Source organism: Gambusia affinis, linkage group LG01, assembly GCF_019740435.1.
Source record: "Gambusia affinis linkage group LG01, SWU_Gaff_1.0, whole genome shotgun sequence".
Taxonomy (NCBI): domain Eukaryota; kingdom Metazoa; phylum Chordata; class Actinopteri; order Cyprinodontiformes; family Poeciliidae; genus Gambusia; species Gambusia affinis.
The window spans coordinates 14,464,053-14,483,541 of record NC_057868.1 but is presented as its reverse complement, the minus strand read 5'-3'; the positions used below and the strand labels follow the sequence as shown (position 1 = coordinate 14,483,541).

Here is a 19,489-nt window from a genome sequence, read left to right as displayed (position 1 = left end):
AAATCTACATATGCAAATGAATGTTTGAAATATACTAAAGTATTTTTTTTCACTAGGGAAGGTAGTCTGTATTGCAAAGGGGAAGTATCCTTCCACCAAAGCACAATCTCTTTATTATAAACCTTACTGAATATATATTGTGCATGTATAAAAAACGCGGATAGGGAACCAAAAGTGGCTCTAGCCCAGAGGGGCCCCAAAATCTCTTAAATCCGGCCCTGCACAAGGCCTATAGAGACAGCTTGCAGTTCCACCTCTCCTCTTCTTTTCTCTCCTCTCCTCTCTTCACTTCTCAGCTTCCCTCCCTCTAACCGCCCACTGTACACACTATCGCGCTCGCGCGCACACGCACAGGCAGTGGAAGTGGGTGCTCGTGTAGCTGCTGGAAGCCAGGATGGGATAATCATGCGCGTCTGGCTCCGGGCGTTGATGCAGTTGCCGATGCTGGATAGAGACTGGTCTCGGGGCGCAGGGTGGGTCTAGGTGCAGGCCACGGTGCTGCTTGGACCGCGTTCTGGATGTTTATCAGGCCAATCCGAGGAAGACTTTAGGGCGATGGCCGCGAGAGGTGTTGGTGCTGCAGCTCTTTGAAACGTTCTCGCCTGATGGAGGACGGGATTCACCGGCACTGAAGCGCAGAGCGGGGTCTGGAGGAACTTGGGGGGGGAAAGGGAGAGAGGGCACCGAGGCATACCCCTCTTAGAGGATACAAAAATATAACAAAAAAAATAAAGAGAGACGCATTTTATGATTTTTCTTCGAGTGATGTTAATTTGGACGTTGGAATAGAGGTGGACGGGGAGGGGGAGAAACGGAGCTAGAGCAGTGGATTCCTTTCGAATCGGCAATTAAGGAGCGGATCCGTCCATCCGTCCGACCGACCGATCGGGGTGGTGGTGGTGGGGGACCTCACTTGGATGGAGAGAGGGTGCAGGGAAGGCTGAGAGAGAACGGCTCGCCGTGTGTAGGAGGAGGAGGAGACGGAGGGAAAACCGGGGAGTTTGAAGGGACGGGGAGCCAGGAGCGGCGCGGCGGCTCCATGAGCGGCTCCTGCCGAGAGAGAGCGCCCACAGCCCAGCCGGAGCGTCTCCACTGCCTCGGGTAGAAGCCCGGGCTCCAAGACGGCGGTCAGTTTTGGAAGTTTTGATGCATATGATCACAACCACCATGATTTTTATGATTCTTGGTGCTTCAGTTGTAATGGTAAGACATTCTCACCTCCCTCAAATGCAATGTGATTTCTTTTTTTTCTCATTTCCACACAGAGGCTACATGATGCCAAAGATTTTTTTTTAAACTTACATAAATATAATAAATTTTTTGAGACACCCTATCACTATGGCATGTGGAAGTAGGTAAGCCAATCTATAATTAGCCTACCTGCTGTCATAAATAAATCAGTTGGTTTTCAAGCAACAGTCTCCCTCTCTTGGAAACGAGTGTGTGTGTGAGAGAGAGAAAAAAAAATCTGCCATTTTCCTCCTTCTGGTTGTAATTCCTATTCTTTCTGAAAACCTTTCGCTGTGTGTGGTAATAGTTTAGCACCGTTGCTCGACATGTCCCAGCTGACTGGCATGGTTCTTTGCAGGCGATAGCCTGTTTAATGGACATGAACGCACTACTGGATCGCTTTCACAACTACATCCTACCGCATCTACGAGGGGAGGACCGCGTCTGTCACTGCAACTGTGGAAGGTAAATACCAGCATCCTCTACAATATGTGCCATAAAAATGCTATGCCGTGTTCCCTCTCTGTCTTCCCCTTATGTCCCCCGGCACACCATCACCATCACCACCACCCGTCAATTCTTAATTGCCGAAGAGGCCTGGAAGATTTGAAGCGGTGAAACCCCGCAAAGCCAGCTTGATAGGCTGCCGTCCTATTTGCGCTCTTATAGCCGCGGTTTCCGCTGACTTCCTGATATTTTTCTTACATAAAGCCCGATCTCGCTGTTTTTGTGTGTGTTTTTTTTGTGTTTTTTTTTTTGTTTTTTTTTGCAGTATATAGCGGCTGACTGTAAGGCTTTGCTGCATGCAGGAAGGCGTGCGTGTGTGCTTGTGCGTGTGTGTGTGTGTGCGTGTGTGTGTGCAGGACCCATAAATAGGTAATGAACTATGAGCGACAGTAGGCCGTTTAAAACAATCTGAGCATCAAATGCGCTGTGCGGTACAACAGCTCTCACATTCACCGTGCCACCGACAATATAAGCCCCGCCAGACGAATTATTGACTACAGTTCAATCCAGATATTTGCATCCACTGTTTAATGGTTTTTTTTCTATCATTAATTCAGAAAAAAAAACCAAACAAACAATTTCCTGCGTTAAATACCAAAAAAGTATTTCTAAATCATTTGCTAAATTACAGCGGGATTATTGTCATTATTTTTAATTTTATTTAATTTTTTTTTATGTTTTAGAGGTTGACACAATAAGATCAGAATGCCTTTGAACAGATGATGATGTCATGGCTTTTTGGAAGCTTTTGAGTCAGGTGGAGTCACACCTGTGAGCAGACCCCAACTGTTGTCCCTTATTTGTGTGACATCATGAGGAAAACAAGCCAAGAAATCAGGACGAGAGTAGTGGACCTAGTTCATCCTCACGTTCCACATCTTCACCTGAAATCAGTCCAATCATAGAGGATGAAGCAATTACTCATTAGCAAAAAGAGTGGGCTTGTAGAACTAAATTTCTGACAGGTCAGACATATCTAGGCCTGTTGCAATAATTAATAAATTGCATGATCAATTTAAACAAGCTCAATAATTTCCATTTGCATGGTTTAGGTTTTTTTTTCTTTTCTTTCTCTTTCTACCAAAAATTTGCTGACAAAAGTCTAAAGTCTGGCGCTTTTGTTTTCGTAACTAGCCCTTTTTTTTGAAGGTCAGTTTTGTTTACAGAGACTTCAGAATTCATTTGTTTCTGTTGTGTTGTTTATTTATTTGAAATATTTAATATACCGACCAGTTCCAGTGCTAAATGCTCATTAGAATTTAAAGTTTCTTGATCTTTGAGAATGTGTTCCTGCATTGTTATATCACCAGCATTGTGTTACTTGAAAATGGTCTCAAAACAACATTATCAGTTACTTCAATAATTTCTGGCACAATTATCGTCCAGCAAAATGTGTTGTTGTTACAGGCCTCTCTCTCTCTCTCTCTATATATATATATATATATATATATATATATATATATATATATATATATATATAGGAAAGAATATTAAGAGGTGATTTATTTCAAAACATCGACCATTGTCATGTTTTGTAGGTTTTGTTTTTTGTTCGCTCTTGTATTTGTCTGTTCGGGTAAATTATTTGAAAGTGGGCTATTATTATAAATTCTATATTTCTGTATTATTCAGCTCCATTTTGGTTTAGACTACTGTGTTAACATTAGTCTTTAGCTCTCGGTTGGTGAAACCCTCTATGCATCCTGTTCTGTATTTGTCCCTGTTTTTAGTCACCTGCCCTCACTTCCCTGCTTAGATTCTCCCATCACCTGTTCTGTATTCCTTTAATTGGCCTCACCTGGTTTCCATCACACAAAGGACACCTCCAGTCCACATTGTTTAATTGATCTGGCAATCATGTTTCACAGGTTGTTGTTATTGTACGTCTGCTAGCTCCTTGGTTTTCACTTTCTCTGTGTCCTAGAATCTGTTTTAACCAAACTGTTATTGGCTTAGTTACTAAGTGACTTCAGGACAAGAAAGTTTTAGGTTAGTTATCAAAAGCCCTCATCCCAGTCCCATAGAAATGTTGTAGTCATTTAGTTAGAAAGGATTAACATTTCAGCAAACCTATAGAGCAATGAACTAAATATTCTGCTTTTAATTTAAATATTTACTTTGGAAAAGTAAATAGTTTGAAAAACAAATGTTTAGTTTCCAGTTTAAATATTTAATGTGGAACTATATATTTAGCTCAGACTTAAACATGTAGTTGGGAAAATAAATATTTAGCTTCCTAACTAAGTACTTAATTTGAATGCTGAATCTAACATTTGTAAGCTGAATATTTATATGGTGAATTAAATACTTAGTTTGGAACTTTGAAAGGTTTAAATATATGAGTGACACAGTGAAAATGTGACTTTGAAAAATCTAATCTAACGGGCTAAATAAACCAAGGTTTTTCATTATCCTGGCATTTAAGCAAATAGAAATGACTTTTGTAATTCTAACTGACCTAAACCAAGAACATTTTTTCCTGATTTCTTGTTAGACAGTGAGAAAAAAATACCCTTGTTGTTTTAAACAGTCTGTAAATATCTGGTTGTAGCTGAATGTGTGTGTGTGTGTGTGTGTGTGTGTATAGACTGCTGGTGGCCGGTCAGCCAACCTGATGTTTGTTCTCACTGAGAGAGTTTGTTCCAAGTATGGAAAAACATCACCAAGACAGTCATTATTAATATATGAAAATGGGTTTAACTAGCATTAATGGGCTTTCCCTGAACAGTTTCTAAGCAAAGAGGGGAAAAAATTGACTTCACCAGCACATGATGTTAATATTGGTTCAAAACTTTAAAGACAAAATCCAAAAAGATGCAGATTTATTTATTTTTCCTGACCAGTTCACCCTGGAACACTAAAACAAGATTACCAATAAAGCCAAACAGCAGTGTGGGGGCTAATGTGTTAGAAGTTCATTGGCAACATTAAGAGTTGCCGATAGTCAGATAAGAGCAATCTTCTCTGTAAAGAATAGATGGAGTCAAGACAGACACTTTTCTGAGTTATAAATACACAATGCATTTTATTTGGATGTTATGGTAACACAACATAATTAACTGTGAATGCTTTAAAAAAATAGAGTCTCACAGATTAAAAATTTGAACATTGATGTGCATTTGTGGCCAGCCTCCTTTATTCTATTGCCCATAAATACAATTCAATGCAACTGTTTGGCTCCAGAAGACACCTAATTAGCAAAAGTGAGTCTACCCGTGTGTAATTGAACCTCAGTATAAATCCAGCTGTCTTGAGATGGCCCGAGAGGTTTGTTAGAGAACATTAGTGAGCAAACTGCATCATAAAGGTCAAAAGAAGCCGCAGACAGCTCAGGGAGAACCTTCTGCAGAAGCCGGGTTAGTTTATGAAGCAATAAGCTTTCGTCCCCTCACAGGGTTCAATTCATGGAGCGGAGCTATGTGAGGGGAAAGGTTAGTTGCACACCTACAGGCCAGGTGAGGGGAGCATTAATCAGGAAACTAGCCAAGATGCCTAAAAGCTGAAACCTGCTGGTGGCAGCATTGTGCTGTGGGGATGCCTTTTCCCAGCAGGAACAGGAAAGCTGTTGAAGAGCAGAAGAAAAACTACAAACGTGCAGCCAGAATTATCGCGCTACATCAAAGCTTAATCATGTGCTGGAATGACCTATAGTTAAAGCCCAGATCTTTACCAAAATGAGAGTCTATGGAAAATACTTTTATCACTAGTAATAAATTCTAATTTATAATATTAATTCTAATAAAAATAAATCACAGGCTGCACAGTGGCACAGTTAGTAGAGCTGTTGCCTTGCAGCAAGAAGGTCCTGGGTTCGATTCCCGGCCCAGGGTCTTTCTGCATGGAGTTTGCATGTTCTCCCTGTGCATGGTGGATTCTCTCCGGGTTCTCCGGCTTCCTCCCACAGTCCAAAAACATGACTGTCAGGTTGATTGGTCTCTCTAAATTCTCCCTAGGTGTGAGTGTGTGTGAATGGTTGTTTGTCCTGTATGTCTCTGTGTTGCCCTGTGACAGACTGGCAACCTGTCCAGGGTGAACCCCGCCTCTCGCCCAGAACATAGCTGGAGATTGACACCAGCAACCCTCCCAACCCCATTAGGGACAAAGGTGAACAGAAAATGGATGGACGGATGGAAAAATAAATTACTAACTAAATTATAAATTAATACTAATATTTAATTTCTCTTTGGGGGTCAACAAAGTGCTTTGGAATTTAACTAAAAGGCTCTCCACTCCTCTTTTTGGGGTTGGATTGAATACAAATGCACACCACAATCTTTAGACTGTTTATTTGTATATATGTTTGACAGTACATGTATACAGTACTTGTATTATTTTGTTGTCACTGGTTTTTGGACTGTCATGAAGTTCAAAGAAACAGTTTTTGTTCACATTGTGACATGTGAAAAGTGAGAGGGGTAGGAATACTTTTGCAAGGCAATGCAAATCTAAATTTATGAATAATTTATAATTGACTGTCTTGCTTTGCATTCAAACTGCCCTGCCCACTGCTGGTAACGAGCTCTGAGAATCAGAGGTGAGCAGAGTACCCAACAATTGCAAGGGTAGCGATACTTCAAACTGTTTTTAATTCAAGTAAAATCAAAAAGTAATCGTCCAATAAATTACTCAAGTATTTGGTAAAATGGCTACTCAAATACTGAAACTGATCAAATGTTACTCAGGTGAAAGTAACAGAATAAATACTTCCCAAAGCTGCTGAAGACGTATAAAAATCAAACAGTACATCAAGATGCTCAGTCAAACCTCTTACTGCTCAGGTTACAGCAGTGTTTCTCAATTCCAGTCCTCAGGCCCCCCTGCCCTGCATGTTTTAGGTGTTTCCCTTCTGCCACACCTGGATTGAATATGTGGGTGATTAACAGGCTTCTGCAGCACTTGATGGTCATGCAATCATTTGGATCAGCTGCTCTGGAGTAGAGGCACATCTAAAACATGCAGAGCAGGGGGGGTTCTGAGGACTGGAATTGAGAAGTGCTGCAGTAACCACACCTTGTCTTCCACTGAGCCGGAAACCCCCATGACCCAGAGCCAGTCGTCCACTCTCACAGAAACAGCAGAAAACTTCGATACGTGAGTGGAGAGGAAGAGAGAGGGATGCTCTGGCACCACCTGCCTGCTCTTCCGTCCGTGAGACGTGGAGGTGACAGGATGGCCGACGGCGTTCGCCTTAGTGCCGTCGAGGACACAGCTTTATGTGTCAGCTCGTTTGGCTTTCTCCGTATTCTGATTTGTACCCTGTACGGATGAACCCTTTTGGGTAGATTGAAGCTTGAAGAGCAGCAGGTGCCTTTGTGGCTGCAATGTTGGAGTGGGTGGAGATTTAATCATAGGCTGCACAAGATGCAGGTGAAACAAATACAGTTAATAAACAATCAGATAATTACAAATTTTGGTTGATTTGAAAAAAAAAAAAAAAAAAAAGGGTTACATATAGTTCAGCCTTATTCTCAGGAAACTCCACACTGTAAAAAGTGTATTTGGACTTATTGACAACTTACTTTGACTTTACTTGAAACAATTAAGTTCAATGCTGCGTCCGTATCCTACGTCTGACGTCATGATGCAATCTTCACCAGGGACAGATCCGGTACCGACTGGGGTGCTGTGATGGTAGAGCACAACCCACATGAGGAGACCTTAGTTCTCGACGTGGCCGTCGCAGGTTCGATTCCCAGCCTAATGACCTTTGTTGCATATCTTCCTCCTCTTTCGTTACCCACTTTCCTCTCTAACCTCTCTCAAATGAAGGCTGGTGAGCAAAAAAAAAGGTCCTTTCTTGGTTCACTTCTTTATTTGAAGTAAATTATATGATTTGAGTAAGACTGGGTTAAATTCGTCAAGTGTTGCAGAACTGCAGCACACTTATCAGTCTCACAAATGTATAGTTGTACGCCTGACTCGTATGACAATCCTTGTTCTCTCGGGTGCCATATTTTACATACATGCATATTTGTCTTAAACTGTAAAATACACACATGCTGGGGTGAAATCACAATATATCTGTGCGAAGCTTGACAGTTAATTTATCGCCTTCCGGTCTTTGTGAATTCCTGAAAAGCGCTGCTTTACATCTGTGAATGTCTTCAGACGTCCCCATCAGTTGAAACCCCGTTATCAGTGTAAAGTCCCAGAGTGCACCTGTGCTCGCTCTCGGCTGTCAGATTTCTGAGCTCCCGGTGTGTTCCCGTGCGATGTTCTTCAGACATCTGTCTGCGTCATTAGGCTGGGAAAAGCCTTTACCTGCTCCCAGGAGGGCGGCTAATGTCAGTGAAGGTTTTCATATCCACTGGAATGGCAGCGTGTTGTAGAGGAGGCCAGGATGTGGAAGCGATGTAAGTGAATCTTGATGATCCGTGGTATGAATTTCTTTAAGATTTTTTTAAATGGAGAGGCTTTGCCTGCATTTTAGCCAATCAGTATTTTTAAATTTAAGAATATTTTATTAATCCCAAAGGAAATTTAAATTAAATTATTGGTTAGAGGCATTTTCTGCCCATGTATGACTTTTTCCACAACAGTCTGAACGGCTAAATCCTGATCTTTTGGGCCCTCCAAAAAAAAAAAAAACAAATAAAAAAAATTCCAATTTGAGTTACTTCCATATGTGCAACTAATTAGAATATGTTTCACATGGTTTTCAAGTCTGAATGGTCGTGTTGCATTTTATCACCGTCTTATGTCGTTGATGTGAGACGTGCCATAAATCAGCATCGGCACTAGAAAAAGCCAGATGCGGTACACCAGGATGTAAACAATTGGTTGAAAATTGTTGTTATGAATTTAGGAAAGAACTCTGAGCGCATTACATCACAATGCACAATGCTTATCAGAAGAAAAATACTGAATTGTTTGACTTGCATGTCATTTCTTCAACAGCTACATCGTACATAGAAGTAAAAACCTTGCTTTGTGGCAGTCCAGCAGTTTTGATCCAGAAGATTTCCTTTAGAAAGTGATGGTCTTTCATTTTTAAGCAGGCTATATTTCTTCCACAAATCTTAAAATTACAGGTCAGCCATACACTTTCCAGCCTAAAGTGCATCCTGTGGAACCCCCGGTGGTCCTTCACATGGGCTTCAGGGGTTTCCTGTAAAGTGCGGATTAGTGTGGCTTTATTTAAGTTTAGAAAAACTTCAGCAAACCTCCAGTGTACAGACGGTTGCCACTTTAAAGTTTAACACTTCTGTCCTCTTCTCCTGTCTGTCCTCACCCCAGGCATCATGTCCACTACGTAATCCCGTACGATGGGGACCACTCCTTAGTGGACTCTTCAGAGAACTACTTTGTGAGTGACAGTGTGACCAAGCAGGAGATGGACTTGATGTTGGGTCTGCTGTTGGGTTTCTGCATCAGCTGGCTGCTGCTGTGGCTTGACGGAGTCCTGCACTGCGCCGTCAGGGCCTGGAGGGCGAGCCGGTACTACGGTAAGATGCTCACAGCCTGCCTGGAAACGGCAGGGGACTCACCGACTCAAACGCAGAATTAGATGTGGAGAAGAAGAATTCCCTAATGGGTTTTTTTTTAGTTAAATGAGATGCTAGGTAGCTAATGTTCTAAGAAAGAAGACATGTACCCACCAGCCACTTCATTAAGTACACCTTGATAATATCAGGTTTAGACCCTCATTATTCTTAGAAACTGCCTTCGTTCTTCTTGCCATGGATTCAACGAGGTGTTGAAAATGTTCCTCATAGATTCAGGGCGGTTTCACATCTGATAGTCCGGTAGACTCGGTTCGACTGGGGACCAAAATTGCTGCTGTTCCGTCAAATTTCAGCTGGCGTGGTTCACTTTCACACTGCACTGTGTGAAACTCTCCAAACCCTCTGAAAAACTTGTTCGCTTCCTCGCCTGCGGCGCCGCTGCACCAAGAACCACTGAAGGAAACGACACAAAATCCTCTGAAAAAGACATGAGCACGTTTTTCTTCTTCACAACAAAAATGGAATGGCATTGGATTTTAGTGATTGTAAGATTTCTCTTGTTCTTAGTAAAACACCACGACTTCGTTCTCCCGCTAGTGTTAGACTCACGCGTTTGTTTATGCTGTATTTACCCAGAATACCCTGCATTTTGGACCAGTCTCAGCATCCACAGAAGCATTCGAACCACACCACAGTTCACTGAACCAAGACTAGGCTTGTAGGCGCACCAGCGTTCACTTTTTTTGGTCCACACCAGAGAGTTGGTTAACTATGAACAAGTAGGTTGTGGTGTTTAGTTGGTGCTACGGAGCCCAAAGTGTGCCAAGAAAATATTTCCCACACTAGTCTGACATATGTTTATGCCAGGTGCAGACCATCTGAAAGTTACGGCTGACATCCAGACATGAGATCAGGAAACCAAAAATCCTCAATCTGTGAGGATTATTATCTACTAACAAGTCAGGAAGCTTTTTTATAAACCAAGCGGTCGGTGAATCAAGCAGCTGGTATGATGCTGAACCAAAATCAATCAAAGTGATCTGTCAAGAGGCAATAGCTTTTCCACATGACCTATATTTTTACTGCATGAAATAGTTGCACTTCTCTTAGCACTTCCCTTCCTGGCCATATTGCTTTCAATGCGACTCTAAGCTGTAAATACGTCAGCCGGGGTTTGTAACACATCCAGCTTGGTGTAACTGGAGCTGTAACAATATGTGAATGGAAACAAATATATATAATCTGAAATTTTCTTAAGAAAATGTTTTGAAGGTGAAGGTCGAGACTGTTTAAACCAGGTATGAGAGTAGTTAATTAGAATTATTTCCAAACAAATAAGGATAACACCCGCTTCATTTCTAATGAACAAAACCTAAATCAACCAATATTAAGATGATACAGGACAAAAGCAGGTTAATTGAACTTTTTGGGTAATATATCAACTAAAATACACAAATAGCCTAGTGATAAAACTACCAAGTTGCTTCCAGGATGCTGTTTAGAAGAAACAATATTTTACAAAAGATTGTTTCGATTGTGGGGATAAATCTTACACATTAGTGAGAACCAGGTTGTTCTGGAGCAATGTAACGCTACCAAATATTCCAAATACGGTTCTTTTTTACTTATTGGTAAAAAAAACCCCGACTAGGTAGTGTTGGTAAGTGCTTGTACTGTTTTTAGAAGCAGTTGAGGCCCAAACATCAGTAAGTACGTGCAAAATGTGAATTTTCTATTATGAGCCTCGCTTAACCATTTGCGATGGAAGAATTTTTACGAAATGTATAGTGGGTTGCCATGTATTGAGAAATGACTTGAGAAAAAGACCAGACAACGGACCTGAGTGGTGCATCATTCTATGGTTGATGAAGCATGCCAGATTTTCTTCTAATGGCTCCTGCAAAAATAATTTTACTGCCACTAAAATGTCTGTCCAGCTGTGTTACCTTTGGTAGTTTTCATTGATTCACTTGAATTAATAGGAACAAATTGTATCTCAGAGTGCCTATAGATGTAATTTAAAATAGGTTTTTTGTTAGATCATCTCACCTCTTGGGTAGTAAAATCTAGAGGAATCAGGGATGACTCAAGACGTTTGGACCAAACATCAATTTCATAGGTCCCAGTTGCTCATACAGGAACAGTAGATGTATCCTCACCTCCGTTCATCAAGTCTAGATGAACGGAGATTAAGGCTGTCAGAAAATGATTTCCGGCTGAGCAGTTACACGTCCCAGAAATGTCTGAAGAAAAGCTCTCGTACTGGTTAATGCTGTCACAGTAAATAGACCCAAGTTTGAAGTTGGGTCTCTTGGATGAGCCATGCTTGCGTCACAGCGATAGAGATATTTCACTCTCACCATCTGATGCTCTGCTCTGAATGCCTCATTTCTGCACTCTCTCTCTCTGTGTGCGTGTATTGAAATCCAGCTTCGGCTGATAGTTGTTTCTTAATTTCCTGCTCTGCGTCTCCACGCTAACTGGAAAATATCTGTTGTTTCCCTTCTCGTCTCTCTCCACCTGACAGATGAAGGAAGCATGTCGTTTTAGAAAAAAAGGTAATGAGACAGAACATGGGGTGCGTAGCTCATCACCACTGTATGCATTATGTTGTCTGGTAGACACAAAAGAGGAAATAAAAGGCTAAATACTCTAGTCATTATATATATTATATCTAAATAAGACTTGAGCTGCGTCGCTCTCTAGTAGAAGTTTTAACTTACTGGCCTCGGTGGTTTCTCTAACATTTCTCACAAATGGCCGTTTACTGTTATAGCCTGGTTAAATATAAAACCATGGCCTGGAAGATGCTGTTGTCTCCGTTGCTTTATAAATCACACTACTGGGGTATGTATGGCTGCGTGCTGGAGCTGGCCTGGATCTGCAGTTTTAAGAGTAAAGTAGGTGATATGTGACCTGGAAACTGGGAGCGCTGTGGAAAAGCTCCTCGGGAAAGATGAGGAAAAAGTGTCAGCAATAAGAATGGCCGTTAATACTTGGAGGCATGGTTCTGCGCAAGATTTCTTATTTTATTTTATTCAGATTTTTGCTTTAAAGGAGCCACATCTGTATGTTATATTTTCCGGTGGTCTTGATCAATAGTTTGTAAGGCTTTTGTTTTTCTTTTGACTTTTTCTTTTTCCCACCATGTGCAGCTGACCATTCTCAGAGGAATGTTTGGGTTTACTAAGCTGCTTAACTCTGAATTACAAACTATTGAGGTTTATTTTTAAAAAAGCCCAAAATCTTGAGGGATGAAGCAGTGTTGGTACGTTTAAAAAAAAAAAAAAACTCTTTTAAAATAGATCTTTAGCAGCACAAATACACAATTTCTTCTTTTAAAAAAAATTTAAAACAACAAAGAAATAATAAACTAAAAACTGTTTATTGACAAGAAATTTGTATTTTTGCATGAAATTGAAATTTGTACAGCTAATAAGAATAAAAGATGATATTAATAGCTAAAGAGCCGATAGATCACATAGCTATTTCTGTGGCACTGAAAACGTGTGTCAGGATAACAGTTTACATTTTATCAGTCTAGTCAAATCAGTTTTTAACATTCACAATGTTGAATGTGTTGGAAAAGGAGTTTGAAAACAAACTCAACTGAAGTCTTGTTTCACATTTTAGTCTTTCTCGCTGCCTTGGTTTTATGATCTGTGGATATTTTGTGCTAATAGGTTCTTTCCTCATTTTTAAGCTCACTTTGCCTTAAATTAGGCCAATTTCAGTCAAAGTGAAAAGAAAACGTCTACAGCAGAAAAAAAAAATTGAGATTGACACTTCGCACATTACTTTACTTGGAAGAGTATTGTTAGGAATAAAATGGCGCCCATTATATTTAAGCTATATTTAACAGTTTAAGTTAAAATGGGAACTAAAAAAGCTTTTAAAAATCTGATAAAATGAAGCAACTTTGTTGACGTTGTTTTTAAATGCCTTACTTTTCCTTCTTCACTCAACAATGACTGGATTTAAAGTTTCTGGCCCAGGTTGGATTCTGCTGATTTCTCTTGACATTTCTGAATAAATAATCATGTGGTATTTTTGACGTCTCCCACTGATAACCAAGAAACTTTACATGTTTGCGTGTTAAGTGTTTGCCAATGTTTTCAATGTTTCAAACACCTTAGAGATGTGGTTGGATTTTTATATACTTATTTTTTTGCAGTGGGTAGGGAAGCCCGTCGCCTTTTTGACTTGATCCATTAGTTTGTGTGTGTGTGTGTAGGCGTGTGTGTGTGTGTGTTGCCTTCAGTACTGGGTCACACACATTTAGCCTCTGTGAGATGAGGAGTGAAGGTGAGGCTGAAAGAGCAGAGAAGAGTGTGTGTGTGGAGGCAGGATGAGGATGCTGTCACATCTCCACCTGAATTTACACGTACACACACTTTCTCTGCTATGGAGCTATAAATAGCACAAGAGAGCAGCTGGAATGGCAAGTAAGGAACACACACACACACACACACACACACACGCAGTGCATTGAAATGCATAATGATTCCTATTGCTTTTTTCCAACTCTATCTCCTCCCCCTTTTGCTCATTTATTCAATCTGCTCCTGGGCCATTTCCCTCCTGATGTAACATTTTTTTTCCCCGTACCACCAGTTTACTGTTAATATCTGACGCCAGATGCTCTTTTTGGAAAGACGCTTGAAAAACAAGTGAGAAAGTGATAAATTGGCAGGCGGCGTTAACGTCCCCTCTGTTCTAAAGCAGGCATAACAATCGCATCTTAGCTTTTTCTCTCTCTCTCTCTCTCTCTCTCTCTTTCTGTTTTCTTCCTTTGCTCTGTAATTTCTCTTGACTTCATCCTTTTATTGAAATTAGAGAAACCTGCCTTTGTTGCCCCCTTTCCTTTGGATACCCTTCAGAGCAGTCCTTGTGGACAGCACAACCATTCACAGCTATAAATAACTTCCCTTCTCTCTCTCTCTCTCTTCCTCTCTGTCTTTCCTCCTCATCCCCAATCCTACCAGCAACGCCCCCTCCTCTCCTCCACCTATTTCTCTTGAACATTCTCGGGCAAAGCCATTTAAAAAAAAATTTTTTTTAACCAGACTCGATGTCTGGGGCTCTCCCTGCCGTCTTCGCGGACCTCACTTTGCCTCACCAGCTCCAGTTTATAACCTGACAAGCAGGAATCTGCGCTCCGCCATTACATCCCCCACACTTCATATTACACCCCAACCCCGCATGCACACAAATGCAAAAAATGAAACCTGCTGCCTCACTTTCTATCTTGAAGCATTCTGTGTGCAGATAAATCAGAAAGGTGGAGATCTTCTCCGTTTGTGTCCCATTAAAAAACAGGTGAAAGGTCAAGGCTGCTGTCACCATGTAACAGTTCACGACATCATCTAATATTTTCATAAGACATTTTTTTTTTGTTTACAGCAAATAGTAGACTGTGAAAAACAATTCAGTGTCCTTCATCGTAGCGCACAATTGTTCTGATTTTTACGCAATCGGCCAGTTTGCCACCGTGGAGCCGCTGGATGATGATGGATTTTACATGGAATCAAGAAAACCATACACATCCTCTTCATGAGACTGAAAAACACTAAGATGCATTTCCATTAACCATACAATTGCATAGATTAAAATAACTAAAATTAAATTTGCTTAATTTTGAAAAAAAAAAGTTTTTTTTTGTTTTTTTTTTTTATAAAAAGTTTCTGCTACGGTTAGGCGGTTTTTCAGCCGTATCAAAACAGATGTAGCCCGCAGAACAAATGCTACTCTCAACTCTTTTTTTAATCTGTTTAATTTTCATATGCTTGATGTGTTTTTCTTAATATATGTTGCTTTTAACTTCTTTGTGCAAGCATTTTGAATTGTCTCTGGCTGAAAGGAGCTTTATAAATAAAGTTGCCTTGCCTTTGTGGTAAAAACGACAAAGATGACAACAGAAAGCAGTCTTCTTCACAGTTTGTAGCTTTTTTTCTTTTGGATAATGTGCAGCTGGCTCCACCAGAACACGCACAACATCACATCGCACAGTTAATAAAAATCACTCGGTGTGTTGAATCCATAGGTCTTCTGGAAAATTGGTGACTACAATTTCCCCAAAACGCAGCAAATGTAGCCGCTTCCAAGTATAAGGGGTTTGTTGCTCCAACGCCTGAATGAGATGCAGACGTCTCCCCCAATGGCAGATAGATGATGAGCGCTTTGCGTCATGGCTTAATTATGAATGTAATATGACATAATCTCATGCAGCTGCCAGGGGTTTTAATGACTTATTGCACAAACAAACTTATTCACATGTGATTTTAATTAAATGCTTATTGTATGGAAACAACGCAATTGCAAAATTGTGTCCTTCCAGCATCAGCAGAATATAAACAAAGATTTGCGCACATTTGTAATCGAAACACAGCCCGGTGTCTTCTGTCAGAGGCTTCTTCACATTTGCTGTGACACAGACCACAACAGGAGATCCTCCTTTCCCACAGCCATCACCGTGTACAACAACTGTGTGTAGAATCCTGAATAATTTGAGTTACAAAAGCATCCATTTTCCCCTTCAGATCAATAATGTGTTTTTGAATTGAGTTTGAATTTTAAAAACTTAAGTATTTTATGTTAAAGAGGCCAGGTCTGACTAATTTACAGATTTTTCAACCTTGTTTTAGAAATCCATGTAATATGCTTGAAATGATTCAGTTATGAGCATGAGACTTTGTCAGAGTAATAACATTGACGGACAACTTTATATTCAAGAAAGGATTGCAAATATGCAAAAAAATCCACACCATTTTATTGTCTTTATGTAAAAACGGATGTGGAGCTGCATATTATTCCTATCGCTACTGTTGTCATGGCGTTATGAATGCAATTTTCAAAAGCATAGTTGCTATAAAATACAGAAGTAGAATCGTTAAAATTGTACAATCAGCCTGATGCGGACAGTTCCCCTAAATGTTGGAAGAAAAAAAAAAACACATTTGAAGCGCACGTGTTGGGGAAGGTTTTCACTTCTGCTACAAAGTTGGAAATGTAACATCAGTGCTTCACTCTTCTGATAAATATCTGAAACATGAAAGCATGGATAACTGAGTGGACTTTTTTTTGCAGATAAATAGACCACTGTACATGATAAAACTCGAGTTGTGCTTGCGAGTTTTGGGTTTTTGTGTCGTCTGCATAAAAATCTCCCTGCTCCCTCTGGTCTTCTCCCTGCAGACACTCCATCCTGGTCGTGGTTACCGCAGTTCTGCAACCTCCGAGACCTCCGTCGCCGAGCCCAGCTAAGACAGCTGGAGGACTCCAGCGGCAACATGGTCCACATCAAGCAGAAGCTCTACCACAATGGCCACCCGAGTCCTCGACACCTCTGACTCTAAAAATCACAAAGAGAGAGAGAGAGAAAGAGAGAGTGAAACATGAATAAGAATGAAAATGCAGATCTTCCCCTTGAATCTCGTACATTTTAAAACACCTCCACTCGTTCTTGCCAAAACTTTCCCCACAGCCAAACTTTGCCTCAGAGACCTGTAAAACTGCCCCCTCCCCCCCCCTCTCTGTTCATGATGTGGTCTTCTTTCAGAACCTTCCAACTGGACTTTCTTTTGACCCTGAACCTTTCTCTGTCAGCACTAAAAAGAAATCCCAAAATGGAATGAGATTTTACTTTCTTCCCACTAAAAGCCTGGTCTTAAGTCTGTGTCCTCTACCGTGGGAGGAAGAAAACGTTTTTAAGGGTGTGGTTTGTTTTTTTTCTGTATAAAGACATTTTCTGTGTTTATTGTTAAACTTGGCATGCTCTTTTAGAACAGGGTGGGAAGAGTATGGAACGGGGAGGTGAGACTGGGTTTTCTTTTTGTTTCCTCTATCAGATGGGACTTTTTTGGTTATGACAGGCGGGTGTGTGGTTTGTTTTGTGATGGTTAGACTGCTGCTTCTGTAAATAGGTAAAAGTACAGAATTTAACAGGCCAGTGGGGGGATTTTTGTGCGAGTTGTTCATTGGTAGAAAACTTGGACACTTGGAGTGCGTGAGTGAACGTCAGAGGAAGAAGGAACTGGAAATTGGATGTGAAACAATGTGATTTCTGCTAAAAACACAGATTAATTAGCTTTGTTACTTAGTGAATTAACTGAATGTATTAAATTTTTTCCCTGTAAATAATGTGAGAGGGACGGAGGGTATGTGCAGCTGCGGTCAGGTTTTCCTCTGCTAATTTGTCATTGTTCAGTCGACACATGAGAAGAGATAAACGCCAGCTGACACGTCAGCAGCGCTTTGGAAGAAATATTCGCTCCCCTTGAATTTTTACACATTCTACCAAGTTACCACCACAAAAGTCAGCGACTTTTACTGGGATTTTAAACGATAGACCAACACAAAGCGGCGCTGGAAGAGTTTGCAAAATGAAAATTACACCTGATTTGCATTTTGTTTTATTATATTATATTATTATATTAGACATAGATAGTCTTTTAAGAATTGTGAATAATAAAACGTAGACGATCTGCTCTTGCAGTAAAGGTCAAAATTGTTTCCTTTTGAAGTAATTATCAGCTTTGCACTTCTAGACACTGAATTTTGTTCACCTGAAATTGTTCTTTACAAAATAATTCAAGCACCATGAGGTTTTATGAGAGCATTAAACATAAGTTTTCAAGTGCTGCCAGAGATTTTCAATTTGGGCTTTGACTGGGTCATTTTAGTACAGGAATATGCCTTTAACGTAAACCATTAACTTTCATCACTTCTACGTCTTTAGCTGCCCCCAACAATTTTTCCTTCTGGATTATTCAGCTCTGTTCATTCATCTGCGGCTCCGGAGCCGCCGGTGGGTCTTTATAACTCGGCTTAAACAGTGCAGACAACGACAAACTTTTAAAAATACAGATAAAACAAGTGCAGATTTGAGCAGCATATTTTTAGCGCTGAATAAATCCCACAAGTGTCAAAAAATACTTGTTTTTTCCCCCCTCATCATTACCTTTGAAACAAAGTGCTTTTTTGTTTAAATAATATCCCCCAAACATCAACATCCCGTGGCAGAAAGTCTATCAATCTCCCCTTTGTAAAAGGTTTATGTTTTTTCTTGGCTTTATAACCTAAAACAGAATAAAATGATATTAGAAAATACCACAAATTTCCTATTCTAGATATTTATTGAAAGTCTTTAAGCAGTTCTTTCATTGAGGTTTATGTAAATTTACTGGACTTTGGGCAAAAATGGTTCTGTGGTTTGTACAGGTTACAGACCCCTATGATGGCACATTAGGGCCGTTGTAGATAGAAAAACTAAACTTCTGCCAAAAATCTCAGAAATTTTTACATCATCTAGATTTAAAATCATCTAAAAATTTCTGAACTCCAAAAGTTGAAAATTTCCGAGAAAAAAAAAAAAATCTGAAATTTTGAGATAAATTTTCCTAGAAAAACATTACATACCGACCACATTGCATTTTTGCCTCTCAGAAATTGTGTGAGTTTTAGAAGTCAAAGATTTTCGACTTGAAATTATTTTCTCTCCCTTTCACGACGATTTTCTGCTTTATTTTGGTCTATGACACAAAATCCCAGAAAGTAAAGTGTATCCTGACATTATGTGATGGAGTTCAAGTTAATCCTTTTGCAAGGAAATTCACAGGGTTTTTTTCTGTGTTTTTTTTTTTTCAGTAGAGTCATATCCATGTTCTTTGAGTTCTCTTTATCCAGCCTTCTCACTCACCCAGAGCAACCAGCCTATCAGCAGAGGAAACCCTCACCCAGCCCCTCTCTGTCCAGACATTGCTGTTGTGAGAATGAAATGTCTGTTTTATTAAAAGTGCCATTGAAGCACAACAGTGACCCCTGACGTTTGATTGTGTCATTCCAGTCGGGTGAGAGAGAGAGAGAAGGAGAGAGAGAGAGAAAAGGAGAGAGAGATCACGCTCTCATACTGGAGAGGTTATTTCTGAGTGCAGATGGTCTCGGTTTTACTTAGTAAAATTCAAGCAGAAACAAAGAAGAGCGACGACTGACTATGCTGTCATGAAGTGAAGAAAAGCCGTCCATTATGATCCCATGGCCTGTTCAAAATAATTGTTCTTTTTAATGTTCAGCAGCAAAGGTGGGTAGAGTAGCGAACAAATTTTACCCAAGTAAGAGTAACTCTAGTTCACGTTTTTACTCAAGTAGAAGTTAAAAGTAGCCATCCAATCAAAACATCGGTGGCCCATTTCTCTGTTTAGATGTTTCTCTCCTTTCATATTTTCAAATTATATCAGCTCGTTTAGCCTTGACATTAATGTTTGTCCCTGGACTGATTTCTCTAAAAACTGAAACTGGTGGGTGTTTCT

General features: G+C 40.3%; 1 protein-coding gene across 2 annotated transcripts; it reads left to right on the top strand.

Annotated features, from left to right (window-relative positions):
* Nucleotides 1-342: 342 nt before the first annotated feature.
* On the top strand, nt 343-18,998 carry tmem240a (transmembrane protein 240a). 2 transcript variants are annotated; one of them, XM_044125273.1, is made up of 4 exons: nt 343-1,203; nt 1,589-1,695; nt 8,974-9,182; nt 16,377-18,998. In XM_044125273.1, exons 1-4 carry the CDS (start codon nt 1,147-1,149, stop codon nt 16,529-16,531), a joined length of 528 nt encoding a protein of 175 aa, XP_043981208.1. In that variant the 5' UTR covers nt 343-1,146; the 3' UTR covers nt 16,532-18,998. The 2 variants fall into 2 exon arrangements, with proteins under 2 accessions (XP_043981208.1, XP_043981216.1); XM_044125281.1 differs by having other exon boundaries at nt 348-1,127.
* The last annotated feature ends 491 nt before the right edge of the window (nt 18,999-19,489 follow it).

Excerpts from the sequence above, each read along its gene's own strand:
- tmem240a (XM_044125273.1), top strand. The coding sequence starts at position 1,147 with ATGCATATGATCACAACCACCATGATTTTTATGATTCTTGGTGCTTCA. Across the intron at positions 1,204-1,588 it reads TTGGTGCTTCAGTTGTAATG|GCGATAGCCTGTTTAATGGA; the intron begins GTAAGACATTCT and ends GGTTCTTTGCAG. Across the intron at positions 1,696-8,973 it reads TGTCACTGCAACTGTGGAAG|GCATCATGTCCACTACGTAA; the intron begins GTAAATACCAGC and ends TCCTCACCCCAG.